The following is a 19,708-nucleotide window of genomic DNA, read 5'->3' on the forward strand; positions in this document are numbered from 1 at the left end:
GGTTAAACTGTGGTTCAACTCTAAAAAAAACTTTGAATTCGTTCTGAAAACTTTCTGGTTTTACCCTGGAAAGACTCTCCCCTGATTAGAAAATACGATTCGTGAGGATTAAAAACGATTAAAAATTTAATCATCATTAATCGTCATAATCCTCTCGTGGTTTTTCACATTGAATCGTCTCTAATCCTCAAATGATGATTAATTATTTTACGATAAAAAACGATTTATGAGGATCAAAAATTTGAAATCCTCATGAATCGTCTTTAATCTTCATTCGGAACCAGAAATTGCAATATTATTTTACGATTAAACACGATTTATGAGGATTTAAAATTTTTAATCCTCACGAATCGTCTTTAACCGTAAAATAATATATAGCAATTTCTGGTCGTGCATGAAGATTAAAAACGATTAAAAAGTTCATCGTTTTTAATCCTCTTTAATCATCAATCGACGATTCCCCAGTAAACACATCAACGTAACAGGGATGTCACATTTATAGAACGAAAACTTCCGGTTACGTGAAATCGTAAGTCACATGTACATCACATCTTCATAACATGTATATCACAATTTCACACTCATTTACGTAACATTGTTACGTAACATGATGAACGTGAATGTGATGTTAATGTGACGTACATGTTACATTGGTGATATAACTGTGATGTTATTTGAATATCATATTTACGTAACATACACGGAAAGAAAATTCTACCAAAATTTACGATGTTAACATCGTAATCTCGGACTATACTTTTATTAATGTCAATTTTTAAATGTTTTATTTCAAAATTTATTATGTGGGTTATATTTTTTACTATTTAACATCGTAATTTTAACAAAGACTTTTAGGATTAAAAATTACTGCAAAAATTACAATTTAACATCGTAAAAAAAAATAAATAAAAATTACACTTTAAAAACTATATTTATTCGTACATTTAATATTTCTATTTACTTTTTAACAAAATAAATATTACAGTGTTGCCTCTGTTATAATACGATGGAAGCTATAAAAAGTACAATGTTACATCGTACACGGAGAAAAATGAAGGTGAAAATTCCATGAAATTTTATGTGAAAATCCATAAATTTTTATTATGCTAGCCCACTAAACTTGAAACCGTATGATATTCCAATATTTTATGTTATGCGTGTTGTTACTAATTGTATTGAAGCATAATAAAATATCGTTGCGGCCGACAAAAATTTCTTTCTTGAACATAATACATTTCGTATTGAGCATAATAAAAATTATTAAGTATTTTATAGTTATAATAACTGACACGACAAAAATTGTGTCGCTAGGATGCAATATTCACCGTCTTATGACAATAAAATGTACCACTAGCATCCCTGTTGAAAACATCCAATATAGCCAAACACGTTCCTATAGAAATTGTATTGATTTCTATGTGGTCTATTTGGAAAGAAAAAATTCCAAATACAGAGGATTTTAAGATTAATGGGAATCTATGGGCAAGTACAGTCATACCGATAATTTTAATCGGAATCAATGAGGTTTTGATGTTTTTGGCATAATCATGAATTCAATGTGGATTCAACTTGTAACATTGTATTGGTTTCTATTGTGAGTTTGGCAATATTCGTGTCAGCGATGCATGATTCTTGTGAAAATAGGAAGCATGGTTTTTATTGTTGTTGCCATAAGGAGTTATTCTATAGTATTTTATTTGTAATAACCTCGAAAAAAGTTTAGTAACTATAAAGAGATTCCACTCAGAATAGTGAATAATAAGCTATAAGTGAATCCCAATAAGATCAAATGTTCTTTATTGGACTTTATAGGGAACGTCAATTATCGTGATATAAGGGTTCTGAGGAAATATTGTTGGATTTGCAGCGACAAAAACACAATACAGTATTTTAGAAACCAATTCGATTGTTTTAATGAGTGAGAATCAATTGGTTAAACCACATAGAAAATATTTATCATTTTTATATAAATACTATGAATTCTACTTGGAATCAACAAGATTGTTTTTTATTGGAATTCATTGTGTGATTCTCATAAAATAAATGATTTATTTTATATGGACTAAATATACTATCAATATGATTTAAATAAATTTGTAGATATTTTTCAATTAATATGTTTATTTTTTTTTTCAATAAAATAATCCTTTACCTGAATATTAATTTGATTGATTGGCAAATAAGTTATGTTTTATATTTTAGATATTTTATTTTATTTTTTTTTTTTAACAGAGAAGTAGTTTTCGGCTCGTGGGATTCCATTTGGATTCTACCTGCGCTCAGTAAAATCCCACACAATCAAATAAATTCACATAACAGTTGTCCAATTCGTTTTCAATTTGCACAGATTTTATAATTGTTTTTAGTAATGTTTTTAGTAATGTTTAATTTTCTATTTCATTAATTACAATTTTACTTGATTTATAAAAACAAAATTCATGTTTAATATGGGCGAATTATTTTTTTTTAAAACCATTCAAAGTATTTATAGTAGTCCTTCGGCTGAAGAGAAGAGCCCGTATACATTTTGATGGCACTGGCTGGTCACAACGGTTTCTTACATATTTAGGGCAGAGAATCACGAAAATCTAGTCATTTTTGTTCAAAAATGGTGCAAACGATTGTTAACAATTTAATTGTTTAAATCAAAATAACTCTCAAACCGCTGGTTTGATGGGGAAGTTCATTTGAAAAAAAATTGTTCAGAATGAAAAAATACACAAAAAAGATGTTATAGTGTTTTCTGTTTCTTAAAGATTTCGCAAAATATAACGCAAAAACGAGCCAGGAGCTTAGACCTCTCCCTCTCGCACGAGCGCTGCCTATCGCGCGCGCTCTCTTTCTCCACCAAATCTTATCCAACGCTCGATAGGCCGGAATTTTGCGGTTAAAAATGAACGAAAAAAAAAAAAAATCGAGAAAATTTCGATACCACCAATCGACAGCATTTTTTCTGAAACGAATTTCTGTCGTATCGTCAAAAGACCTTTTTTTTTTGTTAACTAATGTTATAAACAAATGAATTTTTTCCGGATTGGATCGAAACAATCGACAAAATGTCGATACCACCAATCGACAGCACTTTTTTCGATCCAATCCGGATTTCGAAAAAATTAATTTGTTTATAACGTTAGTTACCAAAAAAAAAAAAAAACGTCTTTTGACGATACGACAGAAGTTCGTTTCAGAAAAAAATGCTTTTTATTCAAATAAACTTTTCCATCAAACCAGCGGTTCGGGAGTTAATTCGATTTAAACAATTAAATTGTTATTACAAATTCTTCTATCAGGGTGTTTTGTAATAAATTTTTTACTTCCCGGGATAACATTTTTTCATTAAATTTTATAAAATTTCATACAAATAACTCTTTCAGATCTTGATAATAATTTTGTAAAATTTTATTAATTTTATGAAAATTTCTCAGGGGTTTTAATAAAATTAAAAATTTTTTTTTTAATTTTATAGATTATTTTTAAATTTTGTAAAACTTTATAAAATTTCTATGATTTATTATTTTAAACGCTAAATTATCAATTGTTTTTTTTTTTTTTTTTTTTTTTTTTTTTTTCACAAAAATCGGAATTCATTGGAGAATATGTACTCGTTCTGAATTCTTTATATATGAATATCTTTAATGCCAAAGTAATTTTTAATTATTTCAACGTTTATTTTATACTTTTTCTCTCTCTTTTTTTCTTCATTGTCTAGCCCCATAAAAAAAATTATAAACAAAATATATGTTAAAATATAAAAAATATTTATTTGTAGTATGTAAAAAATATATAAAATTAAAAAAAAAAATTATTGGTATGATAAAAAAATATAAAATAAAATAAAAATATATATTGTTAGTATATTTTTTGTATATTCTAATATACATTTTTAATATATTTAAATTACATTTAAAATAAATAAAGTATATACGAAAATCGGCAAAAAAACAGCTATTAAAAATATATTTTCTAAACATATTTTATATATATTCATATTTTTTGTGTGTATTTTTTTTATACTAAAAACATATATTTTCATATATATTGTTTTTACCCATGGGGGTAACTCATACTACTACAGTTCCGTGAAGAGAGTTGACCAGTACAATGTAATATATATGTATACATGTAACATGAGATCTCGAAGGTTTAGTGTCGCTCGGATGTAGAGAACAAACGAAGATGCAATTGACTTACTTGCCAACACGTGAGTGCCGGCGCGTGTATAAGCGCCTTGTCTAACAAAGGGTTCATCAATCGCCAGTAAATCAGTCGTTCCGGAAATTTGTTCATGTGAGGTTCTAGTGCAGCGTGTGTTACTGATTTCGCTGACGAAAACTTATTTTTCAATTGAAATAATATCTGTAAGTACAAGATTTATTGTTCTACATTCTCTGTTTTAATAACTTTATTAAATTGTCGATTAGTTTCGAAAATTTTAAAATATATATATTTAATTTGAAATATTTTTCAATAAAATTTTTCACTTATTTGTTATTCTGTTTTGTGTCTTCTATATATAAGCTGTGGTAATAACTTTTTGGAATTCATTTATGACAATTTTATTTAATTAGTGAAAAAAAAAAAAATATATTAATTATTGGTATATTTCATAATTTGAAAACAAAAGAAATATTTCCAACGTATGGGATAGTATTTGGATATCCTATGCGTTAATGGGATTTCGCTCGATCTAATAAATACATATATGTATTTTCAAAGTATTTATCAGTTTCTAAAAATTTTTAACCAATATTTTTGGAAATTTCTAATTTCTTATGTGTCGAATCAACAATCTTTCGATTCAATCCCGCACCACCCAACCCTATCCAAAAATTCCCATAGAATCCACTCAACTGCGACAAAAACCGCATAGAATCCTATAGACTGTATTGGTTTCTATGCGGTTTTTGTCGCAGTTGAGTGGATCCTATGGGAATTTTTGGATAGGGAAAATGCGCTTTTAAGGATTATTAAATTTCTAAATATTTCACATAAAAAAATTGAATTTATTTAAAAATTTTTAATTAGTAATCTAAAGTTTCATTTAAATATACCGGGAAAAAAATTTGTTTATTGTTTACATATTTTTTTATGACCAAGACTTATTTTGATTCCATATTATGTAAAAATTTTAGTGTATAAAATTCTATTTGGACTTACCACGCTTTTAGAGACATCCAACACGATCCAATATACGTGTACAACAATTTTTTAAATATAATCTAATTTTTAGAAATATTCCGATTAAATTTTTTCCGATATTTTTTACTTTAAGAACAACAATAAAGTTTGGGCGAATAGGATCCTATTAGTACATGCTTTCATTAAGTTTCCTACGGTTTAATAAATACGTAGATGCATTTTACAAATTCTCATAAATTGTTTAAAACTTTGCAATCCATTTTTTCCCTTCTAGTCTAATCTTTTAATGCGATCACAAGTTTTTATCCTAATTAATATAAAGGATATAACGTTTAGATTTTATAAATCACTGAATGTACGTGTATAGGGCTATCCCTATCCAAAAGTTCCCATAGAATCCGCTCAAATGGGTCAAAAACCGTGTAGTATCCAATAGACTTGAGTTGGTTTCTATGCGGTTTTTGACTCATTTGAAAAGATTCTATAAAGATTTGTGGATAGAAACGCGTTGTCAAAGCATTTGTCATCTTTTGCAAATTCGATAATTTAATTTTAAACTTATTTCCAATTATTAATTCAGTTTCTTAAATTTTCGCTTGATTTGTGCATGAAATAAATTGGTATTTACTTTATATTCGAAAAACAATGCGAATAATTTAAGCGTATGAGATGATATTTGGACTTCTCATGATTCTGATAAAATTCTCCATGATTTAGTAAGGTAAAATACCTAACACCCAATCATATTTATAAATATAGATCTATAAATACATGGAGTGATCGAGTACTAGTCCCTTATCGAATCTTTTACCTTAGGTATGTATAGAAATTTTTAGATGAATTTTTAGTTTACATTAAAATTTTTTATTTTTCCATATTTACCTGCGATTTATAGTACAAAAATATTCTTCATCGCTAAAAATTTTCAAATTTATATTTCGGAATGAGACTTCAAATTTACTTTAGAGTTTGTGTTACTTTATTATTATTACGTTTATCCAATACTAAACCCGGAAATATTTTTGTTACTGATTGAGTAGTTAATTAAAATTACCGACTTTTTTTTTTGTAAAAAGTTTCCTTTAAATTGAAGCAAAATTAACCGTAAATTTGTATTTTCAAGTTTTGCTGTCAAATTGTCAGCAAATTTAGGCATTAAAATTCAGGTAATTTCAACACCAAATTACCGTCAATTTCAAGCTAAAATGGCTATTTGGGTAGTCAGGTTTGCCGAGTCAATGTTTGTTCAGCAAAAATTATCATTAACTTGACGACAAGCTGTTGCCAATTATATGAGATATTTCAACTTTTGACTACAATATGAAATTGAAAGAAAGTGTTGATGGAAAGTTGTGGAAAAGAATCTGAAGAAATACAGTTATTTTGATTGAGTGGAATCCCTGATAGCCAGAGTTTCTGATCAAAAAGTTGGTGTACCTGAGTTGCGACCAACTTGACGACAAGTTGTCGACAACTTTCAGCTTGTGTAACTGTTGACTACAAGTTGCTCAGAAACTTGGCGACAATCTACTGCCGCAACCTGTCACCAAGTTTCTGAGCAACTTGTAGACAAGTTGTCGGCAACAGTTACACAAGCTGAAAGTTGTCGACAAGTTTCTCGGAAAGTTGCCGTCAACTTATGGAAATGCCAACTTTTGCGGCCAACTTGGCAACAGGTTGCGGCAGTAGGTTGTTGATAAGTTGCGGCCAACTTTGCTATCAGGGATACAACTGCCAGAAATTGACGTAGAATCGACTGTAGAGAATTGTTGTTTAATTAGTTAACCATAACTTTTGAATGACTTCCTGTCAAATTGAAAACAATTGTTGTTTTTCGGTAACTTTCAGGCTACTCCTCCCATAAACTTACCTTCCAAAAGTGGCAGTTGATAATTATTGGAATTTATCTTACTTATAATTGGCAACAATTTGTCGTCAAATGAATGGAAACTTTCAGTGAGCAAAAGTATACTCAAAAAATTTGGTTATCTGCTTCAGTAACCGTTTTCCCCGCATATTATTATTAACGTAAAATTTAACGACGGAAATCTACTTCTATGATTAGGCGGAAAAATATAAGTAATCTCTTGCTCAGAAATCCTGGCTATTTGATTGGGGAAAGTTGCAGGAAAGTTGGTGTCAACTATGAGAAAAGCATCAGCTCTTGGCAGTCAACTTTACGTCGAATTCTGACCGTAAGTTTCTGTCATATCGTAAATAGAAAAACAACCGAACAACAAGTTGACATATATTTGCTATCAAATTGTACAGAAATCTGATGAAATATATTTAAGTTTGACAACAACATGAGTACGACTTGAACTATTTTAATAACCTCTTTATCTGCAAATTGATGTTAAATTAGAAATTCAGCTCACTCGAAATTTACGGCTGGTATTGGACGGCAAAATGCCAGCAAAAGTTTCCTAATAGCCACTTTGCATTGAAATTACCTGAAATCTGCTGCCCGAATTTGCAGACAATTTCACAGCAAAAGTTGAAAATAAAAATTTGCGGTTAATTTTTCTCCAATTTTAAGGTAAACTTGTACGAAAAAAAAGCGGTCGGTAATGTTCATTCCTACCATTTCAGAAGGTAAGCAAATTTATACGTAAAATTATCTACAATTTGAGCGTAAAAATATACTTAACAATTTTTCAAATCAAATTAACGATAAATTGACATAAAATTTGCCTGAAAATTAAGGACAACTTTTTTCTAGTCAACTTTTGATGTGAATTTGCATTCTAATTCTGGCAGTAAATTTACCTCAAATTCAATAGTAAATTGCATAGAACTTGTCGTAAATAATGGAAAAGTCCGAAGTTGACGGAAATTTGAAGAAAAATTCAACGAAACTTTTGTACAGTAAACTTTTGCTCAAGCAAACTGTGCTATTAGGGTTAGAGTATAATTTGCGGTTATTATTCTGTCAATTTACACTTATGTCATGGTTATATTTTAAGCAATTAAGTTTACTACCCTAATAACACAGTTTGCTTTAGCAAAAGTTTCCTTGAATTTTTGTCAAATTTCCGTTAACTTCGGACTTTTCTGTTTTTGTCGACAATGGGGTTCCGTTTTTGTCAAACTCGGCCCAGGGGGCAGCATTACCGCTAATTCGGTGGCGCGCCAAAGTTTAACGTTAAAAATAATTTCTTAACTTGTCTAACAATATAGATACAAATAATAATAAATATTCCACATGTGATGTTGCACAGTTAAAAGAAGATAACTATTTATTTACCTGTGTAATAACTTTCATTTTTTTCAACAATAACATCCTTCGCGAAATGGTTAATATTATACGAGGAGTTACCGTATGATTATTAAGATAAGAATGATTAAAAACCGTGTTTATTAAATCTTTATATATGAGCTCCTATGCCCCTAGCAATATGAATTTTTTTCGCTGACAACATTCCAACTTCGAGTTCTCAGAAACGAATATAAGAAAGTTGAATACGTGTAAAGCCAAATTCTATATTTAAAAGTTATTGTCATCGTTAAAACATAGAGAAAAATTGAGTTGAAAAAATTATTTTAGTGGTTAGTGAGTTGAGGCGACATGGAGGAAAGACGTCTTGGCAACACTGTCAGAGACACCTGTTGTGTGGCGCCAATTTTAAAAACATAAAAAATGAAAAAAAAAAAAATTTTTTTTGGTCTTCTCGGTAGAAACTCCAATAAGCAAACATGAAGTATAATAAAACAGTTTAAGCGATAAACATTTTTCTCCATTTTTAAATGAAGGGAAATTATTTATATTTAAATTTTTGCTAAACACCCGACTTAAGCGGTTATGTACGTTTACACACATGTTTGTATATCTCTATCAAAGAGTACTGGTGTCATATCTTATTTAAAATTTTTACTACGAAAGTATTTTTTAAATATTTTAATTTATTAAACATTAATTAATGTATGTATATAAACTACAAAATATTTTTACAATTAAAAAAAAAGAATTGTAATCATATTTTTGTCAGCTGACGAAATGAAAAAGCTTAGATGCTTTTTTGAGTCATTTAGTAACGCTTAAACCTCCTTAACAGAGCAAAATTAGAATTATTGTATGTGTATACAATTAACGGATTGGAACTCTTCAAAAAATAATTTGGAGCTTGAAGGAATTACTTAATTTCATTAATATTATTCCATACCAGAGAAAATTTTTTTATCGAAAGAGTAGTAAAATCAATAAAAATTATCTGTTACAAAAAAATTTGAAATCGCCCCAAAAACAGATTCTCTGTAAATGGTTGCGCCAAGTACACGTTCAACATTGATCTCAGGTTGTATAATAAATAATATTTTCACAAAAAAGGCTGAAATCATAAAACACCAAGTAACTGAGATTTTTAATAATTAAAAAAAAAAAAAATTTTTTTAATAAAAATGAAAAAAAAAATACTTGAACGTACTTGGTGTGCGTAAATGCAAAAAATTAATTATTCAGTCATGCGATATGTTTTGAATATCTTACTTTTATATCTTACTCTTAAATAATTTTTGAAATTGAGTTTAACAGCGCACACCAAGTACGTTCAAGTATTTTTTTTTTATTTTTATTAAAAAAAATTTTTTTTTTTTTAATTATTAAAAATCTCAGTTACTTGGTGTTTTATGATTTCAGCCTTTTTTGTGAAAATATTATTTATTATACAACCTGAGATCAATGTTGAACGTGTACTTGGCGCAACCATTTACAGAGAATCTGTTTTTGGGGCGATCATATTTTATAAATTTGGTATAGTAATATTCGGGCAGTCACGTAGTGACTGTAGGCTGCTTGTTATTATTATTATTCATATTATTATTAGTAATAATATTTCTATTACTGTCGTTTATTCGCTTTACCTGTTTATTTTTTTGGTAAAATCTCTTAAAATTCGATTGAGTATTGGTGTTTAAAAAGTAAAATTTTTTTTATGAATAACTAGTTAAGACAGTGATCTTGTATGGAATTTATATAACTTCTGAGGTTATTTCTTTCGTATGAAAATTGTGGTTGTTTAATTTTTAAATTTCTTATAGTGTATACTTATTAGGGTGTTCTGATTGATAATTGGTAGGAAATAAAATTGTCTACAAAAAAGATTCTATGGTATTTTATGATAAGTCCGATAGTTTTGCCAGAAAAGTAAAAAGATCTCGAAATTTACTCTAACTTGACTTCGAGCTCCAATTACTTTTGAACAGATAAATTTATCAAAAAATGATAAGAAACTTTTTTTGTTAAGCGTTAAATTCCCTACAAAAATCTATGCTGGGCTTATTTGTACAATGAGCCATTGCCAAGGTAACAAATTCAAAATTAAAAAAAAATTTTTTTCCTATGTTATTTAAATGGAAAATCGAATTTTTAGATGCGCTAAGCCCCTAATTGACTTAGAATTTTTTTTCAAGCGGGAATATTTTTTTTGTTCTATAAATTGTTAGTTTTTCAGGTAGGACCGAAAAAAAAATATCGCTTAAATATGAAACACCCTAATACTTATTAATACTAGATTTGTATTATTCTTTTTTAAATTTACAAAACTATGTCATTGCTGCACCTGTCCACCAAAGTTCAATGGAGCCTTATCCAAAGAAAAGAGTGAATAAAAAATACTTACAATCACCTTTCAATCTACACCGTGTTTCCAAAAGAACAAGACAGCGATGGAGCCTTTTATGTCAGCAAGCTTCTGAATGTTCCGTCACTGAAGAAGAAAGTCAAAATCCGAATGTGTATGAAAATAGAGTTGATGACAAAGATCAGCACCCTATACCCACTGAAACCAACAACTCAGAAGACTCACTTAATGATGATTCTGATAGCTCTTCAGACACTTCTAGTTGTTTATCTAACCGTAACTACAGAGATTATTCAGTTGACGATTCTGATCGCTCGTCAGCTGATGATTTTGACTGTTTATTGAATGATAATTTAAACAGCTTATCCAATGATGAATCAAATTGTGCATCTGATAATAATAATCATACCAAATTTAACACAGAACATTTGCAAGGTGATATTGTGATGTTTCCCCAATCACAGCTTACTATCTCTGATGTTCTACTGATGATAACAGTATATTCTGTGAAGAAAAATTTAACAAAACAAGACGAAGATGATCTAATAGACCTGGTTAAAGTATTCGCTGGCCCGGAGTTCACATCATGGAACGCTTCACAGCATGCGAGGGCAAAAGCTTATAACCCACCGAAATCAAAAATCAATACTCATTTTTTTTGTGAAGCATGTAATGTTGTGTTAATCACGCATAATAACGGTAAAGTAATGCAACCAATATCTACTAAATGTCAAAGTTGTCAAGTTGAATATAAGCTGACATCAGAAAGTTCAAATCAATTTATGATTGTTGATTTGGATTACCAATTGGAACTTCTTTTGCATGAAGAAAAAGTACAAAAAGACTTATTAAACACATTAAATAAACTTAATGAAAGTACAAACGACGGCGTTATTCACAATATTTTTGATTCACAGTTATATAAAAACTTACAACGTTTTTCACCACAAACATTAACTTACAATTTAAATACTGACGGTGCACCTCCATTTAAAAGTTCAAACCGTAGTTTTTGGCCAATACAACTATATTTAAATGAACTCTCAGCTCCAATTCAAAAGCAAAATGTAATTCTTTGTGGAATGTTTTTAACTTCGACGGAACCAAGTCCTGAGTTTATGAAAATTTACTTATCTGCATTTATTGATAACGCTACAAAACTGATGACTGAAGGAATGAATGTTACTATACGTGATTCGAATTTGCAAAGAAATTTTAAATTTCATTGCCTTTTAATATGTGTAGACTCTGTCGCTAGACCAGTTCTACAAAACCGTTATCAATACAGTGGTTACTATGGTTGTAGTTGGTGTTATGCTTTTGGAGATCATTACAATTTTGCAATGCGATATCCTATTACAGAGAACGATCCAGCTTTAAGAACACATAAAGACTATATCGCTAACGTAAATGAAGTTGAACGACTTGGTAGACATATCAACGGAGTAAAAGGACGATCAGAGTTATTGCGTTTAAAACATTTTGATGTAGTGTGGGGTTTTCCGTTGGACTATATGCATGGTGTTCTATTAGGAGTCACAAGACAATTATGGACTATATGGACAACTGCAAAAACTTCATATTATTTGACTCAAGCACACCGTGAAGAAATTAATAAACGGTTTCTTCAAATAAAACGACCACATGAAATTCACAGATTAGTTAGGCCTATAAAAACTATGGCTAAGTGGAAAGCATCAGAGTGGGAATCGTGGTTATTATTTGATAGTTTGCCTTGTTTAGTTGGAATTCTAAACAAGGAATGCTTTGATTCATACTGTTTATTTGTTTCAAGCATATTTAAACTATCATCTAACAATATAAGTGAAAGAGATATTATACAATGCGAACTAGATTTGTTACAATTCGTGGGCGAGTGCCAGCAGTTTTATGGAAAATCTGCAATGACTTTCAATTTGCATTCTTTACTCCATATCGGACATTCAGTGCGACAAAGCGGGCCACTTTTTTCAAGCAATACATTCATATTTGAGAGTCAAATATTCACTTTCAAGCAAGAAATTAATGCTGCTCATGGTGTTTCTCATGAAATTGTTACTTCAACCTTAAAAAAAAATTTTATTAAATGTAACATCGATAATGCTACGGAGTCAATCGTTTGCCGTGATTACTGTAAAAACCTATTTTATCCCAAACGTTTACCAAATAATTTATGTACGATTAATAATGCAATACTCGTAGGTAAAGCAAATGGATCAAATGCAAGAATTAACAGTCTTATTCTTCAACACAACATTGAAGAAAACCAATCCATAAAAACTTTTAACCGCTGTATTTTTAAGAAAATTATTCTTCGTAGTATAAAGTATACTCGATCAAAAAAAACTGATGATACTGTTGTTCAATTAACGTCAAAAAAAATAATGCGAATTCACGATTTTGTTGTTATTAATAACATTTGCTATTTATATGGACGTGAACTTTTGACAGCTCCTGCAGAATTTTGTACATCAAGATTGACCCACATTTTCCAAGTACTTGAAGTGCAAGGTGGTGAGATTTTCATAAATATTGAATGTTTAGAGGCAAAGTTGATTTTTTTTACCAACGGACTCAAAAATTATATTTCAATACTACCGGAGCATTTAGGAATTTAATAACTGTATAAGATAATCAAATCGATTCTCTTCCTTCGAAATGTAAGATGTATTTTGTGATCCCCTGATTAAAAAAAGCGATTTAAAACGATTTGAAATAAAAAATTTTAAATCCTTTTTAATGCTTTTGAATACTTTGAATACTTTTGAATCCCTCTTTTTATGGGCATTTAACATTGCAAATCGTTTTAAATCACTTTTTTTAATCAGGGTCAAACCTTTTTATATAAACTAACATTATTAATTTTTGTAATTGCTTCATAAATATATTTTCGATTTAATTTAGATAAGTTACTTAGAAAATGATAACTCTGTGCATATTTCTATAAAAAGTTTTTTTGTCTAGTCATGTATGATGTATACTTTGTTATATATATGATTAAATAAAAAATTTTTTTTTGGATCATACTAAATTATTATATACTATTAAACAATGCGCATAAAAATAATACACTGTATCAAAATCTTTAAGCTCTGGCACGTGGCCCGATAGGGACAAAATCCAAAAAGGAAACAAAATCATTAAGTCACAGAGATATTCTTTCGACGATTATTCAACTTGTAGTGTTTGTTTTGCATCCAAATTAAATATAGAAATCAAGTTAATTAATTATTTTTCAGAAATACAAATTATGTTGAGTAGTAAATAGATCAAAAATTATAAATTCTACAAATCAATTTTTTTAATTTTATTATAGATGACGGATTTAAAACATCAAGAAAATAATTTGACTGAGGAAAATAATCCGTCTGCAATTAATGAACGAAATACTATCAACGAAAAAGATAATAATGAAGATATAGCTAAAGAAAGTTTTAAAAACTTGGAATTATTGAACAACAAAAAAATTAACAAAAAGGAAGCAAAGGTTCGTGTTATTTATTAAACATTTGGTATATTGAAATTGAATGAATTGGAATTTTTTTTTATTGTTTATTAACAAAATGTAATCCAGAAACAATATATTTCGAAAGAAATACCAGTTATGATGAATATTAAATAGATCAAAATTAATAAATTATACTAATTAATTTTTCTTATTTTATTATAGATGATGGATTTAAAACATCAAGAAAATAATTTGACTAAAGAGAATAATCCGAATGCAATTAATGAACGAAGTACTATCAATGAAGAAAATAATAGTGTAGAAATGGCTAAAGAAAGTATTGAAAACTCGGAATTATTGAACAACAATGAAATTGCGAATGTTTCAATAACGCCTCCGCTTCAGGAAATCTTAAATGTGGATGAAAAAGTGGTTAAAAAAAAAAAAAAAAAAAAAAACGAAGGTTCGTGTTATTTATTAAACATTTGGTATATTTAACTTGGATTAATTTAAAATGTCGTTTTTTTTCTTATTGTTTATTAACAAAATTTAATCTAGAAACAAAAGATTTTGAAAGAAACACCATTGAGAAGAGAATTCAGGTCAGCGATAGATAATAAGAATAAGGTATAATAAACTATAATTATAAAAAACTTGCCATTTAGGGAACATTTCACGTAATATACTATGATTACCTTCAACAGTTAACATATTTTGTACTTGTATATAATTTTAAACTATTAAATTACTAGCCAATTGAAGATGTTCATGATGCAGAAGGTGATGTGTTTACGCCCATAGATAATCATGATTCACTAAAAGATAATGATACAACTTTAATTAATCCTCCAGTCAATGATGATTTAGATTCTCAAAGTCAGAAAAAAAATGTTAGACTTTCAGGATCAAAACGATCACGATCTAGCTATCAGTGTTCTTATAGTTCTAAAAAAGTAAGTTGAAATGTCGAGTATTGATGATTTTTTTAACTTGATAATAAATTGGAAGTTATAATGAATATCAACAATTTTGCAATGTAATTTATTAACTCTAAAATAAATTCATTAACTTTGAAATTGTGAGCTTTTGAAATAGAGATAGAAATTAAATAAAATCAAAATTTTCTGACATTAATCGATAATAAAATAAACATCCAATAATTCACTATCGATAATTTAAAAAAAAAAAAAACATTTTTATTACAGCGTAAGAAAAATACAGACTCAGTTGTTAATGAAGAGAATGGTCAGGTATGTATACACACATATATATACATATATGTATATACTAGGGCGTTTCAGAAAAAAAAAAGATTTTTTTTTCTCGCAACCAGGCTCAAAAGTTTCGTTTAGATGCCTAAATAGGCCTCAGAAAATTTAAACCCTTAATATTAATATTAAGGTTGTACGCATCGTACTTTTCGATTTCCCGTAAGACTTATACAGGAAAAAAATTTTTTTTTTATGATTTTTAAAAATAATGAACTATAAATTGCATTGTAATGCCCATCAAATATTCTTGTAGAGGATTAAATGCGCTACAAAAAAAGTTTTATCATTTTTTGATAAATCCATCTGTTCGAAAGTTATTGGAGCTGAAAGTCAAATCTTTAGTAAATTTCGAGATCTTTTTAATTTTCCAGCAAAACTATCAGACTTATCAAAAAATGTCATAGGACCTTTTTTGCAGACAGTGTTATTTCCTACATAATATTTTTAATGAAGTTCATTCAAATTCCGCATTGTTTTCTAGTTATTTTTATTTTAATGTTAAGTTCTCAAAATCGGTTAGGAGACTATTAATTTTATGAGTTTAGCATTAAAATGATAATAACTAGAAAACAATGCGGAATTTGAATAAACTTTTGCTAGAAAAGTAAAAAGATCTCAAAATATACGATAGATTTGACTTTCAGCTCCAATAACTTTCGAACAGATGGATTTATAAAAAAATGATAAGAGCCTTTTTTTGTAGAGCGTTCAATTCCCTACAAAAATATCTGATGGACATTACAATGCAATTTATGGTTCATTAATTTCAAAAATCAGAAAAAAAATTTTTTTTTCCTGTGTTATTCTCATGGGAAATCGAAAAGTGCGATACGGACAACCTTAATATTAATATTAAGTGCTCATATTTTCAGAGGCCTATTTTGGCATCTAAACGAAACTTTTTAGCCTGGTTCCGAGAAAAAAAAAATTTTTTTTTTCTGAAACGCCCTAATTCATACATACAAGAGTTTATAATCTAAATATATATAGATTCTATTAGTAAAATTAATCTTTCTAATTTATTAATCCAGATTAATTTGTTCATGTATGTTTTTGTTCTAGAACCAGAGTAATAATTCTGAGATGTTGATGTTGCTGAAATCAATAAATGTGGCTTTATCGGGTCTAAACGAAAAATTTCGTAATTTTGAGGAGTTTGTTGTGGAAAAACTGTCTACCAATGATGAAAATTGGAAGCAGCTAAAGAGTAAGCAATAATTTTCCATTCAAGTTTTTTAGATTGTGCTTTGTTCATTTATTTATGTTTTGTCAATAATGTAAACTTTATGCGATATCACCTAATTAATTCAAGCTATTTTTATAAATCATACAATATAACAACTCAACTTCACATTATTTTTAATTGTTTAGACGTACAATCGATGCTTAATGATGATGATCAGATTGACTTGATTGACTTTAATCGGCCACCTGCTGTTGGCTATGTTCGACTTGATAACGACATGGTAGTGTAAATTTAAGTTTAACAAAATTATCCATTTGTAGTCATTATTTATATTGATTTAACGAAAATTTTAGATACATTTAGGACAAGGCGTGTGGATACCACACTTATCATATAAAAATGCAATCTTCACTGCATCAACAAATGCGATGTTTGTCAAAAATATCGCAGTATCAGTTTTTGGCGACCAATATTTAAAACAGCATAGCGTCAAGGGTAAAATCTGTAACAAAACTAAAAGTGCAGCAAGACCTGCAATAGATCCAACTAAGGCACTCGCCATTCGAGGTAAAATCAATGTCTTCATAATATTTTAGAAAAAATCCTTTGAACAGTTATTTAATCACCTAAACAGTTGAAAAAATTTTCATATCACTTGCATCGAAACTGCAAGTTTCAATGTCTGTTTTACTAGTCATGATTGGAAAATTAAAAAAACAATATGCGCTTTAAATTAAAAAAAAACATTAATTTAATTAAAAGCCATTGTTAATTAACTTCAATTTGTGTATTGAAAAAAAACATTAGTTTTGTGATTTGCTATCGGTAAAAAATTGGCCTCTTCTGACTGGCTTCGGACATCAAAACTCCAAGTATCGATGGATAGCTATGAAAAAAATAGTGCGTGGCACAAAATAAAGCACGATTTTGGACTTCGGGTGTTATCAACTCTCACTTTCGGCTCGGACAATCAACTTCACCCTCGTCTGAAATCGTCTTGTTTCATCCCTTGCTACGCAGCATACTACATAAAATATAGAAAAATAGCATTTGTAAAATTATCAAAAAATAAAATCTCAGATTGTGTGTGTGATTTTTTAAAATGTTATAAGGAGAAAAATCTACCTTACATACCATTTGAAATCTGTAATAAAAATTTAATATTTTTGTAGATATTTTTGAATATTATTTGAAGCACAATAAGAAATTAGTGGGCCAAGAATTGCTTGTTGAAAGGGATATGTATGAAGATCACATAAGAGGAAAAATTGCTGATCTACTTCGTCCGCCGAGAAAGTCTAAAGTCAATGATAAAGGTATAAGAGCTTCATACTATTCAAGTATTTAAAGCGATAAAATTTTATTGCTCACTAATTTATTTATAAAATCAAATGAAAGCAAACAACTATTAATGTTCTTCTGAATGTCTAGTGAACCCTATAGCGGACTGGTTAAACCGATTGAATAGATTTAATTTAGGTTTCAGTTTATATCGTTTTAATAAGGTTTATCTTGAGTTTGAAAGCTTATTTTGAACTAAAAGTAGGAGTTCATTTACGCGAAACAAACCTAAATAAACTCGTAACTAAACCAGTTTATTTTTAGTTTATATAAAACTGTAGGTAAACTGAATTCAAACTGTTTTTACTCGATGATTTATTCGCTGTACGGATATTTGTACATTTTAATTTTTGCAATTTACAGCTGGTTTATTTTCAGTTCATTTTATTTTGGGTTTAATTGGGGTTTATTATCAATATTTTTGTTTTGTCAAAATAGTTTAAATTCGGTTCAATAGTAGTTACATTCAGGTCCGGATTAACAAAAGTTCAGAATTTGTTTTTCTTTTTTGTATATTTCAACCATTTAATTAGATTTTATATTGAGATTTCTCAAATCCACTAGGAAACTGAGTAAAAAATGCTATTTATTATTATAGAATGTCCTGGGAGTCAAAGCAACAAAGTAAGTCGTGATGTCGATAAAACAACAACTTCGAGTACTTCAGTAAAACCAGCAGGTCCAAATCGAGCAGATGATATCACTATAGAAAGATTGTCGAATAATCAGTTAAAAATTATTGGTGACTCTGGGACTGATGACTCTGAGTCTGATGATTCCTCATCTTCAAGAAATAGTTCATCAGACGAATCCGAAGAGGGTAACCAATCAGGAAATAAGTTGGAGATAGTATAGTGGTAACATGTAAAATGTAATTCACCCAATAAATTATAGCTCTAAAAATAATTAAAGAAATCTTTGGAGTAAATATTTTAATCCAGACTTTGTTCCTTCAATAACTTGGAAATAATTTATCTATATGTACTTCTTATGAAATTTTAAATTGTCCAAAAAGTCCAAAACAAACCGAAACAGGCACAAAATTACCTCGAAAGATATAAGGTAAGCAGTGTTTTGATTAAAAATCCAAAAATGTTCCTGATTTTTTTCCAACATCGATGAGTAAGTACACATGAATACTCATGAGAAAAATATTTATTTCTTATTGTATACTACAATAAAATCCAAATTTTTCTATTGTTTACAATATACGGTGTTCCCGATAGAGATACGTAGCATAAAAGCTATGGTTCTTTTGGAAATTCCAGTAAATTTCTCGCTTATTTTTCTAATTGTCTGAGGAACTACGCACAAGTACCCACAGGACTGATATTCATTTATTGTTGTATATTACGACAGAATCCAACTACATTTATCATTTACAACATACGGTATTCCCGTTAGCAATCCATGGCATAAGCGCTATGGTTGATTTGGAAATCCCACCAAATTTCTAGCTTATTTTTCTAATTGTATGAGAAACTACACACAAATACTCACAGGACTGATATTCATTTATTGTTGTATATTACGACAGAATCCAACTACATTTACTATTTACAACATACGGTATTCCCGTTAGCAATCCATCCCTGGCGGATCTGATTCCACTGAATCCCCTGAAATCCCACCGTGTAAATGTGAAAAAATTCCACACAACATAAACTTAAATTACACTGTACTCCTCCGGGTTACACGATTTTTACCTGCTATTCCCACCGGAGATTTAATGAAAGAAAGAGTA

At 29.0% G+C, this 19,708-nt stretch overlaps 1 protein-coding gene across 2 annotated transcripts; it reads left to right on the forward strand.

Annotated features, from left to right (window-relative positions):
• Nucleotides 1-4,167: 4,167 nt before the first annotated feature.
• LOC130675482 (uncharacterized) lies at nt 4,168-18,849 on the forward strand. Of its 2 annotated transcripts, XM_057481217.1 has the most exons (11): nt 4,168-4,358; nt 14,035-14,205; nt 14,389-14,629; nt 14,725-14,793; nt 14,919-15,119; nt 15,372-15,416; nt 16,500-16,644; nt 16,809-16,903; nt 16,977-17,190; nt 17,796-17,939; nt 18,563-18,849. In XM_057481217.1, exons 3-11 carry the CDS (start codon nt 14,582-14,584, stop codon nt 18,817-18,819), a joined length of 1,218 nt encoding a protein of 405 aa, XP_057337200.1. In that variant the 5' UTR covers nt 4,168-4,358; nt 14,035-14,205; nt 14,389-14,581; the 3' UTR covers nt 18,820-18,849. The 2 variants fall into 2 exon arrangements, 1 of the variants encoding a protein (XP_057337200.1); XR_008991296.1 differs by lacking the exons at nt 4,168-4,358; nt 14,725-14,793; nt 14,919-15,119; ... (4 more) ...; nt 17,796-17,939; nt 18,563-18,849 and adding an exon at nt 10,632-13,378 and having other exon boundaries at nt 14,389-14,582.
• The last annotated feature ends 859 nt before the right edge of the window (nt 18,850-19,708 follow it).

Source organism: Microplitis mediator, chromosome 1 (genome assembly GCF_029852145.1).
Source record: "Microplitis mediator isolate UGA2020A chromosome 1, iyMicMedi2.1, whole genome shotgun sequence".
NCBI lineage: Eukaryota > Metazoa > Arthropoda > Insecta > Hymenoptera > Braconidae > Microplitis > Microplitis mediator.

Coding starts and splice junctions, on each gene's coding strand:
- LOC130675482 (XM_057481217.1), top strand. CDS start 14,582: ATGTGGATGAAAAAGTGGTTAAAAAAAAAAAAAAAAAAAAAAACGAAG. Junction 15,417..16,499: donor TTAATGAAGAGAATGGTCAG/GTATGTATACAC, acceptor TTTTTGTTCTAG/AACCAGAGTAATAATTCTGA. Junction 16,645..16,808: donor AAATTGGAAGCAGCTAAAGA/GTAAGCAATAAT, acceptor TTAATTGTTTAG/ACGTACAATCGATGCTTAAT.